The 12,672-nt window shown below is 41.7% G+C and overlaps 1 protein-coding gene across 1 annotated transcript; it reads left to right on the top strand.

Moving 5' to 3' along the window:
• Positions 1-8,278: 8,278 nt before the first annotated feature.
• LOC141842807 (uncharacterized) lies at positions 8,279-10,045 on the top strand. Its single transcript, XM_074730807.1, has one exon. The coding sequence runs from the start codon at positions 8,279-8,281 to the stop codon at positions 10,043-10,045; it is 1,767 nt and encodes a 588-aa protein (XP_074586908.1).
• Positions 10,046-12,672: the final 2,627 nt, after the last annotated feature.

The raw sequence follows: 12,672 nt of genomic DNA on the forward strand, positions 1-12,672 counted from the left end.
GGGTGTTCTCCTTTTCCTCCTCCGGGAGGACAGGAGCCTTACCTTTGTGGTTATGTAGGGGGGCTTCCCCGGTGTGAGACTCATGGGAATCTTCTCTGGGTGGTGGGGCTTCCCGCTGGAGGGAGGCCGCTGCTGGCGGCAGAGTCGGGCCAGGCACAGGGGCTTGGCTGGCTGGCTGCCCACTGGCTTGGGGATGAGGTGCCTCCCCCGCAGGTGGCGGTAACGGTTGCTGCCGATGCGCAACTCTTTGCATAATCTGGTCCACCAAGTGGTCCAGTTGTGCGGGAGTCAAGGACACCATTTCGCCCGGGTTCCTCTCGTCGACCGAGTCACGGTTGTCAGCAGTTCTTCTGGTGTTAACCATCACGACGTCTAACTCAGCTTTCCCACAGACGGTGCCAAAATGTTCCGGCCAAATGCCACGGAAGGTCATGGCCACCAGTCAACTAACTGTCTGACGCAAGTGACTCGGCAGTCAAGTTGAACTAAGGGCACCTCGGGCGTCCGTCGTTAAGAGAATCCTGAAACACACTTCATAAGGGAGGTTAGAATGGCGCCCCAGGGGATCTCGGTAAGCCACTCCGATGCTCAAGTTAGGGTTCTGGCCGGGGAAAGTAAAAGGTAATAGTAGTAAGAATAGTAGTAAGAGAGTTCCTTCGACACTGACCCCCTGCATGGCGATGAGTTACTCCTTTTATAACCAACCTTTGGGTTCCGTACTGGAAGATGGTTGTTAGACACCTTGAGCCTACACACGATCACCAAAAGAACCTTCCCTTTGTCCCCTCTATTCCAGGCTATAGGCATAGGGGAAGCTCATAGGGGAAGCCCTAGTCTGATCTCCCATATCTTCTTTATGGTAATATGTGCAAGCCACGAGGTTAGAGGAAGAAGCCACGTATAAGGACGGGGAGCGCCTTAAATGCGGCGGAGTAACAAGGACTAGCGCCAGAAGCAGCTGCGTCTGAGCAGCGGATCGGTCCCTTCCTCTTTCAGTGGTGGCACCTGTGATCAGTGTCAGAAGGTCAGGGTTAGAGTTAAGGTCTATCCTGGTAGAGGTGGAGTGGCCGGGTTTATAGACGGAGGTGAAAGAGACAGGACGAAACTCTCCGGGAGGGAGCCCCTCGGCGTCGACATCAAGGGGCAAGTTGAGCATTCTCTCTTGCCGATGAGGAGAGCTTGCCGAAATGGGAGTCTCCCCGGCCGAGAGGAGAGAGCTCACCGAGACGGGAGTCTAACCTGCCGAGAGGAAAGGGCTCGCCGAGACGGGAGTCTACCCTGCCGAGAAGGGAGGGTTCGCCGAGACGGGAGTCTCTCCTGCCGAGAGGAAAGGACTCTCCGAGACGAGAGTATACCCTGCCGAGAGGAGAGGGCTTGCCGAGACGGGAGTCTCTCCTGCCGAGAGGAAAGGGCTTGCCGAGACGGGAGTATACCCTGCTGAGAGAGGAGAGGGCTTGCCGAGATGGGAGTCTCTCCTGCCGAGAGGAAAGGGCTCGCCACCGTGGCTTAGACTTTGACCTGGCGAAGCTTTCAAGGAAGACCGCGTCACCTTCCTTGACTCCCCGCATCACACGCACTACAACAAATGACGAGGCTCTTTCATCACTAGGTGCAGTGGACAGTAGAAAATTCAAAAAATAAAAGATGCATTAGTCTTTTATGAAATAAGTACGTACCGCCCCCGCAGGCTTGCTCACATGGTTAGTGCAGGGCAGTTACTTACATTGAGGCTTAGGGTTCGATCCCTCCCCTGCGCTAGCCATGATGAGAAAAAGGCCAAAATGGCCGTCCGTGATTTACTCCCTCTAGACACTTGTGGGGCCGGGACTAGGGGGCCGCTAAGGTGGCGGTTCCACCTTTTTGCTTACATGAAATAAGTACGTACCTAGTTATTTATAAGGAGAGGATTAAGAGATACCTTTGATAGAGCCAGAACCGTTTAACCATTTGACATCAACTTATGACCATTCCATTATGGCAGCTGCCATCAGTGTCAATCGTTTAACTATTAGTAGCCATTTAATGATGATTATGAAGGGATAGGGAACCTAGACCATAATGCTAGTGGCCGATAACCGTTTGGGTAACAACTCTATGTAGAAAAGGCATAGAGATGGGCCATGGATGTGGACTAATAAGTTCGGAGCAGGGAACTTGGGAAGTTGAGTTCGGAGGAGAGATTAGGAGATAGCTTTAGGTAGAGAGCTAAGGGAACCGAGTTGAATACAGAGAACTCGAGAAAGAACTTTAAGTAGAGAGCTCAAGGAGTTAAACTAAATGAATGGGGGACTCATACTCATTATAAGATAACTGAGCTTAATAGTTGTTGGAATTTAACCGTCAACCTAATTCGGAAGGTCTCTCCTTATCCCAAGATCTTGGAATACATGTGACATGCATGTTTAGAAGATCCAGTGTGCATGACATGCTAATTATAGTGAGATAGTTATCCCAAGTATCGTATCTTATTTAAACTAAGGGATATGGTTGAAAACTAAATTTAAATGTGCCAATAAAATTATGTCAAATTGCAAATAAGTAGTAGCGTAACTAAGATTTTCAATCAAGGGGTGAATTCAACAAAAAGGCAGTTCAATATACGAAACTCTAGTTAATGTGAATTCTGAAGAAGGATTTATAAATTTATTGTACGCAATTTTATCTTATTTTGTAAGAGGTTGTTTCCAATGGATGAATTCAATAAATTAAAAAGATAATATAATATAAAATATATAATAAAAATCATATATTATTTTCATGTGTTTTTACAATAATACTTTCTAAGATTTCAAGTTTTGAAAATGTTGAATACCTTCATTATCAATTGTATCAAATACATCTCACTCAACGTATAATACCAAATAATTATTTATTATATCATCTCCCAACTGATTATGAAGTCAGATTTTGATTATTTTATTACTGAAAATACTCTCTCTACAATTGCAGTTACAACAGATAATACTATTCAAAAGTAAGTATACAGTATAGTCGATATTTTTTCAATTGAACTATCCTTTCTTGCTAATTTGTAGCTTTAGAGAATTGATTGTTATTTTGCACGTCAAAAATAAAGTTATCAAGTTAATGCTCAAGATGCATTAACTCAATTGGAAAGAAATCAAATGAATAAAACTAAGAAAATTATATTGAATTACTTTTCTCTTATCATAAGTAAAGAATGAATTTGATAGATCAAGATAAATCATACATAATAATAACTCTATGTTCACCTCGTTAAAGTGACTATGCAACTTTTGAAGTTGCAAATCTATTATTTCATAAAATGGTTCAACACTTTGAAAATTGAATTATTTAACTCTAAAAATTCAAAAATACTTTAAAAATATAAGTTAAAATTTTTGAAAATTTCTAACATTAGTATAAGTTGATTTTCACAATCCAAAAGTCTAAATTTTGAATTTAAAGAGTTGAAAATAAATTTAAATTTAAAAATTTTATCTTTAGCTCTTGGTTCTAGTTGAAACAACGATTATCGATCCCCAAAGTTATTTTCTTCAACGTCTATTCAAGAACACAACACAACCTAATTAATCAATCAAATCTTAAAATTTCAACCCTAAATGTCCAAAAATTAAACCAATAATCGAAAAGTGAGCTGAGGTTTCACTTCTACTCATAGCTTCCAAAATCTCACTTTAGGTACTAAAATAGAATCTAAGCTTCTTCAAATCATGATTTTCGATGATAAGAACTCACGACGACTACAAGAAATACATCACACAACTCTAGCGAAAGAAGATGACCGACGGGCTCATTCTAAGTCATGATATTAACTCATAAAAGTGGAACTAATTGATAGTTCAGGTCGAGGACTTTTTATATATGTGATCAATTTAATTTTTTGACGACGAATGATGGTAAATCGGTCAGTCAAAGTGGCGATGAGAGTTTGGGACTATTTTTTTTTGAAAAGAAATGGAGAGAAAATATATATAAATGAGATATATTTTATAATGCATCAGACTTTAAATTAATATAGATCGGACTTTTTTTAGATCATCAAATATTCCAAGTTTGGTCCCTACATTTCAAAATGTCCCTTTCTTATCCATTATAATAAATTTATTATTTGATCATCAAGAAACTAGGTATAATAGTATATTATATCAAAATTAATATCTTCGGACATAGTTGAGTTGGTTACGACATAACAGAATTGCTGAAGTGGACAATAATTGAATCTCGGCGAAGCTGAAGTAATGTCCTCCTCCATTGTGATCAACTACAACTTCTCGATTTATCTCTTCCTAGATAGTCATAGGACCAACCATGTGGGGCTGCTGGAGTGGCAAATTCCACCTTTTGCTGAAGTTATATCAGAATTAATATATTAAACAATATGTTAATCATAAATTGATACCAAAATTAATCTTAGATAACTTATTCGAGGGCATTAGTAAATTGTATTAATATTATACCAATATAAAAATAAATACATTGGAGAATTTGGACACAATTACAAAATACAAATAATCATAAGGCATCCTACTTTTAGAATTATCAAATGCACTCGTTTTTCAAAATAGTATTTTCCTCTACTATCTGTCTTCTTATGACCTGCTCAACTGGTGGCCGTTCGAAGAAGCAGTAGAGTCAACCACAAAATGCTCGACTGTGAAATTGCAACTGGGTGAACGCAAAATCGTGGTTTTGGGCACAACTATGAAATCGCAGCCAACCGACCACAAATTACAGGCCTAACTGCCCAACCATCTCAGTCACAAATTTGTTGTCGCTTTTGCTACCCAATGACCGGCCACTAGTCGAATAGAGGGCGAAGGAAGATAAATGTGGAGTGAAAGGGTATTTTGAATCGATAACTTCAATACTAGGGTTCATTTTTTGGATATTTAAAAAACTTAGATGCGTAATTAATTCGGAAATTGTCAAAAGAATTACAAACTCAAAAGTGGAGACAAAGATTAGGCATTTAAAAGAGCAAACGAAGTGACTATGATTGTAATTATACTGTTTATTAGACTTTTAAATGAATTCGATATAGGTTCCCAAGGATGTCCGTATCTCTCCACAATGGCATGATATTGTCTGGTTTTAATCTTGAGCTCAACCCAAAAGACCTCATACCAATGGAGATATCTTCCATCTTTTTAAACTCATGATCTTTTCCATGTGCTTTAGATGTGGGAGTATGTTTGCACCCTTGCAACCCAACAATCCCCCTCAAACAAAGGACCACAGGACCCCCTCAAACGGAAGTCTCTGTTTGATGTCCAAATCGTCGACCCACCAGGACTTCCTGCCCCTCGGTCCACTCGACCTACTAGGACTTCCTGCCTAGCCGCAACTAGGACTTCCTACCCCTCGGTCCACCCGACCTACTAGAACTTCCTGCCCAGTTGCAACTAGGACTTCATGCCCCTCGGTCCACCCGACCTACTAGGACTTCTTGCCCAACCGCAACTAGGACTTCCTGCCCCCTCAGTCCACCCGACCTACTAGGACTTCCTGCCCGGTGTCTGGTCCTTTTGATTCAGACACGGGAGTACCCACTTTCTTTATTTAAGGTTCAACCCATATAGTTAGATCTGGATCATGGCTGTTAGAATCGGTATTTATAAAAAAACAAAAAAAGAGGAAGTCACGAGACACGATCTCGCGATTTTCTCGGAATTACGGAGGGGGTGATTTAAAAGCGTTGAGAGGCGGAAACCTAGCCATTCCAAACCCTAGCCGCCTCCTACACAGCCGACGTCGCACTCGCGATCGTCACCTCCTCCCACAGCCCCTGCCTTCTGCCCTAATCGCGACGCCATCTCGTGGTGTCTCACGAACGTACAGTAGAAGTTGCACGCTGCCGCTCGTCCCTACACGATCGACGCCCTTTCGCGACCGCGACGCCTCCGGCTCTGTGCCAATGCTGCTCGCTGCCACATTCAAGCAACGCCACCCGCCGATCGTCGCCGACCCCGACACGTTCTGTGCCGCGATCCCTGCTAGGTTTTCTCGATCTCCTTCTTCTCCTCTTTCTGTTCTTATCCTTCCAGCAACCTTGAGAATGAGCCTGAGTTTATCAGTAGCATCTTTAATTTTATTTTGTTCTTTGGAATTGAAATCCTAACATCCTACCAATTGATGTTCTATTTTTATTAAAAAGTACATATGGGGTAAAGGTGAATAAGGGTTGCCACTAGGTTATTTGATTTAGTCTTCAAAGGAGGAAGCCTTCTGTATACAAAAGGCATTTCTCTGCAGATGCTTAATGGCATCTGCTGGAGTGTAGGGCTTTTGACTTAAGAAATGTTTAATGCTCAACCTGTAGATTATTAAGATCGTTAAATTCATAGATTATTTTTTTTAGCAAAATAAGCCGAATGGAGTGGGCATCTAGTTTTGCTAGATAGACGAGGAAGTAGGATCAATAATGACTAGTTGACTTTGAGTTGTAAATGATGTCTAGAATTTTTGTATTATTATTCTTATGGGATAGTATGTTGAGTATTTGAATTATTTGTATTATGTGTAGATATTGGTTCGAATGGAGCACGCTTATCTGCTGACACTCGGAGCTTGGTCGATACGAAAGTGGGTACCTTCTGTCCTTTGACTCGTATATACCTTTGTGCATGAATAACTAGATTAAAATTGATCATGTATATTTATACACCTATTTTTAAAAAGGGGATTAAAGTGATAATTAAAATACTGAAACAGGGTTAAAATAATTAAATCATAAAAGGGTAAAAAAATAATTGATTTACTTCCTGTTCACACATGGGATTCATCTGGGGGTAATTAAAATGGGAAAGGGTGTTTTCAAATTTTAATAGATACTCTGACTTGCTCTGTCTGTTGATAACTATCTTTACATTGCTTGATCTATTTTAGTTCTTGCTATTAATATCTTATTCTGTTGATACTTAGCTTTTACCTGTGATACATACCTCTACCTATAAACCTGATTACGATATCTAATTGAATGAACAATATGTAATTTGATTCAAGTTGGTCGTTTAGACCAAATGATGAATATACATACTGAGAATGTAATACAGATGATAATCGATGAAAAAGATATATAACAAGAAATGAGATAAGAGAAAATAATAAATATTAAAAGGTGTTAATTAAGAGCCTAGCTTTATACCAGAGTTTTACTAGAGTACTGGACCGTACACCTGAGGAGTGGTGGCGTGATGTAGCCCTCGGTCCAGAGCACTGACCGATCACATATTATTGTGGTAGAGCAGAGGCCACGGTCAGTGTTTACCTTGTCTTCCACCGGTGAGGGCTAGAGAGAAAGCCCGTACGTTTGATAACGTATGCGACAGTATATTCTGAGGAGGCTGTTAGCCTACATATATATGAGTTATTTCTACACTCTGATGATATCGGCTCATGTTATGCACTTTTTAATTAATGATATAACTGTTGATACTGTTCATAATATTTGATCATATTGAGATTATTGGTGATGATAAATAATAGTAATATTACCTGATTTTCATATGACAATAAATGAATAGAATGATGAATAGAGGTATATATATATATATATATATACAGATATTATACTATGTACCAATGGAGAACTGTACAAGAACTGAAAGTGATAATATGAATTTATGATCCACTCTAATTCCTTTGCTTCTTAATTAAGATTATATTCATGCACATCCTTTCTGATTACCCACTTAGCCTTTGGCTAACTATCTACATTATTTGGCTTCCAGATTTGCAGGCACAGATCTAATACTACCCTGGTCCAGTTTGTTTTAGAGTTGCTCAGAGACCTTGACGTACTGCGTTCGGTTTGTTTTACTTTAGTTGATGGTTTATGTCATTTTCTTTCCTTTATGAGTATAGGGGTTGTTCCTAGATTTAATAAATGGTTGTATGAACTCAGTCTTAGTTTATTTTATCTAATAAAGTTATGGATGGTTCTTTTATGTATATCTCTGTTATTGTATGAGTCCCTTTACTATATTGTCACCAAGTGAGGTACCTCCCGAAGGCGGGAACGACACCTCCGGGTCATGACAATTTTAATGGTATCAGAGCCAAGTTAGATCTTTCGGGATTAGTCTTTGCATTCTTAGTCCATCTGATACCAATTTTATTGGTATCAGAGCTAAGTTCGCAATTTCTGTCCGTGGGTTCCAACTATATGTTTGGGATTTTATTTTCTGCTTGAGTCAAGTTGTGTCTCTGAGCTATAGGATTAGAGGTCCTTTATTTAATTAAATACTTTAATTACCATCGATTACTAAAAATATTCTATTTGCTTTTATAGGCAATGCCTCGAGGCGGACTTAACCGTGATCGAGGTTGGGGCAGTAGCCGTGCTCGTAGCGGCACCCGCAGTTCGGATGATGATAGTAGTCGAGGTCGAGGTCGTGGTCGTACACGTCGACGTGCCTCTACTACTCAGAGGGTCGATCATGGTTTGCACGAAGCATCACCCTCCCCACCGGAGATGATACCAGAGACTCAGATTGATCCCACTGTTGGAGTTGGTGGCCCTTCTGAGAGACAACCGAATCCTGTGGAAGCTCATCCGGCCAACCTAGGCATCCCTCCACCAGCTATTATCATGGAGAAGGCTCGCATCCCTTTGCTTGCGAGTTCCGCAAGAGATCGTTTTACCCTATTTCATGGAGCCACCGACCCTTGGGTGGCGCGTACATGGTTAAGGGATATTGAGCGTACATTCGGGTACATGTCATGTTCCGACTCAGAAAAGGTAGAGTTAGCTGCATATCATTTTAGAGGACAGGCAGCCACATGGTGGGAGATGCAGCAGACTATTTTCGGAGATCAGGTTATCTCTTGGCAGTTATTCAAGGAGGCGTTCGAGAGACAATATTTTCCGGCAGCATTTTGTATTGCTCGACGTCAGGAGTTCATAAATCTCAAGCAGGGTAATCGAAGCGTTATGGACTACAATGCGGAGTTTAATCGACTTGCGAAATTTTGCCCACACATGGTAGCTCAAGACGATCAGCGTATGCTGCACTTTACACAGGGACTTGCAGCATATATTCGGGCCAAGATGGCTGGATTTCTTGTTACTACTTATCGAGAGGCACTGGACCGAGCTATTATGATTGAGGTAACTCAGCAACAAATCTCTCAAGAAAGAGAAGCTAGTCGACAGACCTCGCAGACATCACACGCTAGACAGCAGAGTCGTCGTCGATTTCGTGACCAGGATGCAACTAAAGAGGATGCAACTAAAGAGTCTTCACGGCCACAGAAGGTGGCCAAGGTAGCACAGGGATCTAGTCGGTCACTCCCATCTCAGCACGGCCAAACCCCCATAAAGTGTTTTCAATGTGGTGCATTCAATCATACGGCAGCAGAATGTTCACTGGATCGCAGCATATGCTTCTACTGTAAATTACCAGGGCATCAGCAAAAAGATTGTACTTTGAGGGCACAACATCGAGCTGGAGGATCACAGTCTCAGCGGACTCAGCCTGCGCCACGACCTCCACAATCTCGGCAGCAGAAAGGACCACAGAGATTTCCACAGCACCAGCCACAAAATCCCCCACCTACCCAGGTTGTTCCACAGCCACAACTCTACCAGTTACAGTCCCAAGTGAGGAGCGAGTACCAGACTGTACCTCCACTCCAGCAGAACTTGTTAGCTCCGCCTCAGCCGTACTTGCTAGCTCCGCCCCAGCAGTACCTGCCTCCTCCACCTCAGCAGTATTTACTACCTCCACCCCAGCAGTATCCACTACTGCCTTATCAGCCCTCGACCCAGACGTACCAGCTTTCACAAGATCAGAGTCAACCTTCTTCTTCTGTCCAGAGGGGTCAGCAGTCGGGTTCGGAGGCAGGACGAGTATATGCCTTGACGCGTGAGGAGGCACAGCGAGCTGGAGGATCGGTTATCCGAGGTATTATTTCTGTTTATAATTTTCCTGCAGCTATATTGATAGATACTGGTAGCTCGCACTCTTTTATTTCCCCGGAATTCGTATGCAAAATAGGGAGGGTTCCAACCCTTCGATCTTATGGTTTATCGGTGTTGACACCATCTGGGGGGTATTAATGTCAAATGAGGAGGTCAAGAGTTGTCCTTTGAATTTCGATGGTCGGATCCTTATAGTAGATCTACAAGTGTTGGAGATGACCGAATTTGACATCATTCTGGGTATGGATTGGCTATCAGAATACCACGCCACGGTTGATTGTCGAGGTAAAGTAGTGACCTTTCGGTCCTTAGACCAGCCGCCATGGGAATTTACAGGGATTAACGATCGAGGGGTATCTATCATCTCAGCTCTCCAGGCTCAGCAGTTGTTGGCTCGGGGATGCGAGGGATACCTTTTATCTTTAGTGAGTGCCGATACGGATAATTCTATACAACTTTCTGATGTTCCTATCATTTGTGAATATCCGGATGTATTTCCAGAAGACCTTCCGGGTGTGCCACCTCCACGACAAGTAGAGTTTGTTATTGAGTTGCTACCTGGTACAACTCCAATATCGAAAGCTCCATATCGGATGGCACCAAAAGAACTGGAGGAACTCAAGGTCCAGCTTCAAGAGTTACTCGACAAGGGTTTCATTCGCCCTAGTGTTTCTCCTTGGGGAGCTCCGGTTCTGTTTGTTAAGAAAAAAGATGGTTCCTTGCGGCTCTGCATTGATTATAGGCAATTAAATTCAGTAACTATCAAGAACAAGTATCCTCTACCTAGAATTGATGATTTGTTTGATCAGCTTAAGGGTACTTGTGTATACTCGAAGATTGATCTGAGATCAGGCTATCACCAGTTACGAGTTCGAGATACCGATATTCAGAAGACTGCCTTCCGTACCCGGTACGGACATTATGAGTTTTTGGTAATGCCATTTGGGCTTACCAATGCTCCTGCAGCATTTATGGATTTAATGAACCGGGTATTCCTGGAATATTTAGATCGTTTTGTGATTGTCTTCATAGATGATATCTTGGTATATTCTCGGTCAGAGGAGGAACATGAACAACACCTCAGAATGGTTTTAGAGATACTACGGAAGGAGCGCCTATATGCAAAGTTCAGCAAATGCGCTTTCTGGCTTCCTTCTGTGGGATTTCTTGGGCATGTCATTTCTAGCAAAGGGATTTCGGTAGACCCCCAGAAGATTGAAGCGGTTGTCAAATGGGAATCACCAAAAACAGTGCAGGAGATTCGCAGCTTTCTCGGATTAGCTGGGTATTATCGGAGGTTCGTGGAAGGGTTTTCTAGTATTGCTGCGCCTATGACCCGGTTGACTAAAAAGGGGGTCAAATTTACTTGGTCAGATGCTTGTGAAGCAAGCTTTCAAGAGCTCAAGCAGAGATTGGTGAGTGCTCCAGTTTTAGTTGTTCCCTCCGGAGAGGATGGATTTATTCTGTACACGGATGCTTCTATTCAGGGATTAGGAGCAGTTTTAATGCAACATGATCGAGTAGTGGCCTATGCTTCCCGGCAACTGAAAGACCATGAGAAGAATTATCCGGTACACGATTTAGAATTGGCGGCTATCATCTTTGCACTCAAGATTTGGAGACATTATCTCTACGGTATTACCTTTGAGATATTCACAGATCACAAGAGCTTAAAGTATTTGTTTACGCAGAAAGAGTTAAACCTTAGACAAAGAAGGTGGATGGAGTTTCTGAAAGACTATGACTGCACTATCAACTATCATCCCGGAAAAGCTAATGTAGTAGCAGATGCGTTGAGCAGGAAGTCTAGAGGGGTATTGGCATGTCACAGAGTGGCAGTTACTGAGATAGTCAGACAATTTTCGGAGTTAGATTTGAATGAGGTAGGACCAACACAACGTGGCATATTGGTCTCCTTGATCGCACAATCTCCATTAGTTGAGCGGATCAAGGAAAGTCAGGCAGATTTTCGCCGGAGGAGAGAACGAAGAAACGCGCACGGGAAGAAAAGAAAAGGGCCGGCGGAGCCCTAAATTCGCGACTTTAGCGACGGAATATTATTTCCGTCGCTATTTAACGACGGAATATAATTCCGTCGCTAATTTTAGCGACGGAATATTATTTCCGTCTCTAATCAGCGATGGAAATTAATATTCCATCGCTAATTAGCGACGGAAAAATAAATCCGTCGCTGATTAGCGACGGAAATAATATTCCGTTGCTAAAATTAGCGATAGAATTATATTCCGTCGCTAAATCTGTCGGTAAATCCTGATTGTTTTGTAGTGATCTATAATAATTGAGCTACACACCACACCCATAGCAACATATTCAACTTCGATGGTGGATAATTATGAGCTACACAATATTATTTCCTACTACTCTAACTAATTAAGGATTGTCCTAAGAATTAACAACTACTACTAGTGTTTTTCATATCTAACATACATCCAACATAGTTTGAATCAGTAAATTCGACTAAATCAAAACTACTTGTTTTTGGATACCACAATCCTACATTTAGAATTCTTTTGACTATTGTTAGATGTGACTTTTTAGAACAAGATTGAAATTTTATACACATACTTACTGCAAAAAGTATATCGAATCGACTAACAATTAAGTATAAGAGTCCACCTATAACACTTTCTATATTACTTGGCATCTATAATTTTTTCACTTGGGTCATTATCCAGTTTTACATTTAAAGCCTAGGGGTTGCTAAATCTTTAGAATTTTCTATTCCAAACCTTTTAATTAGTTCC

The sequence above is a fragment of the Curcuma longa genome, chromosome 12, assembly GCF_044706935.1.
Source record: "Curcuma longa cultivar G26 ecotype Majalengka, Jawa Barat chromosome 12, ITB_CL_G26_1.1, whole genome shotgun sequence".
NCBI lineage: Eukaryota > Viridiplantae > Streptophyta > Magnoliopsida > Zingiberales > Zingiberaceae > Curcuma > Curcuma longa.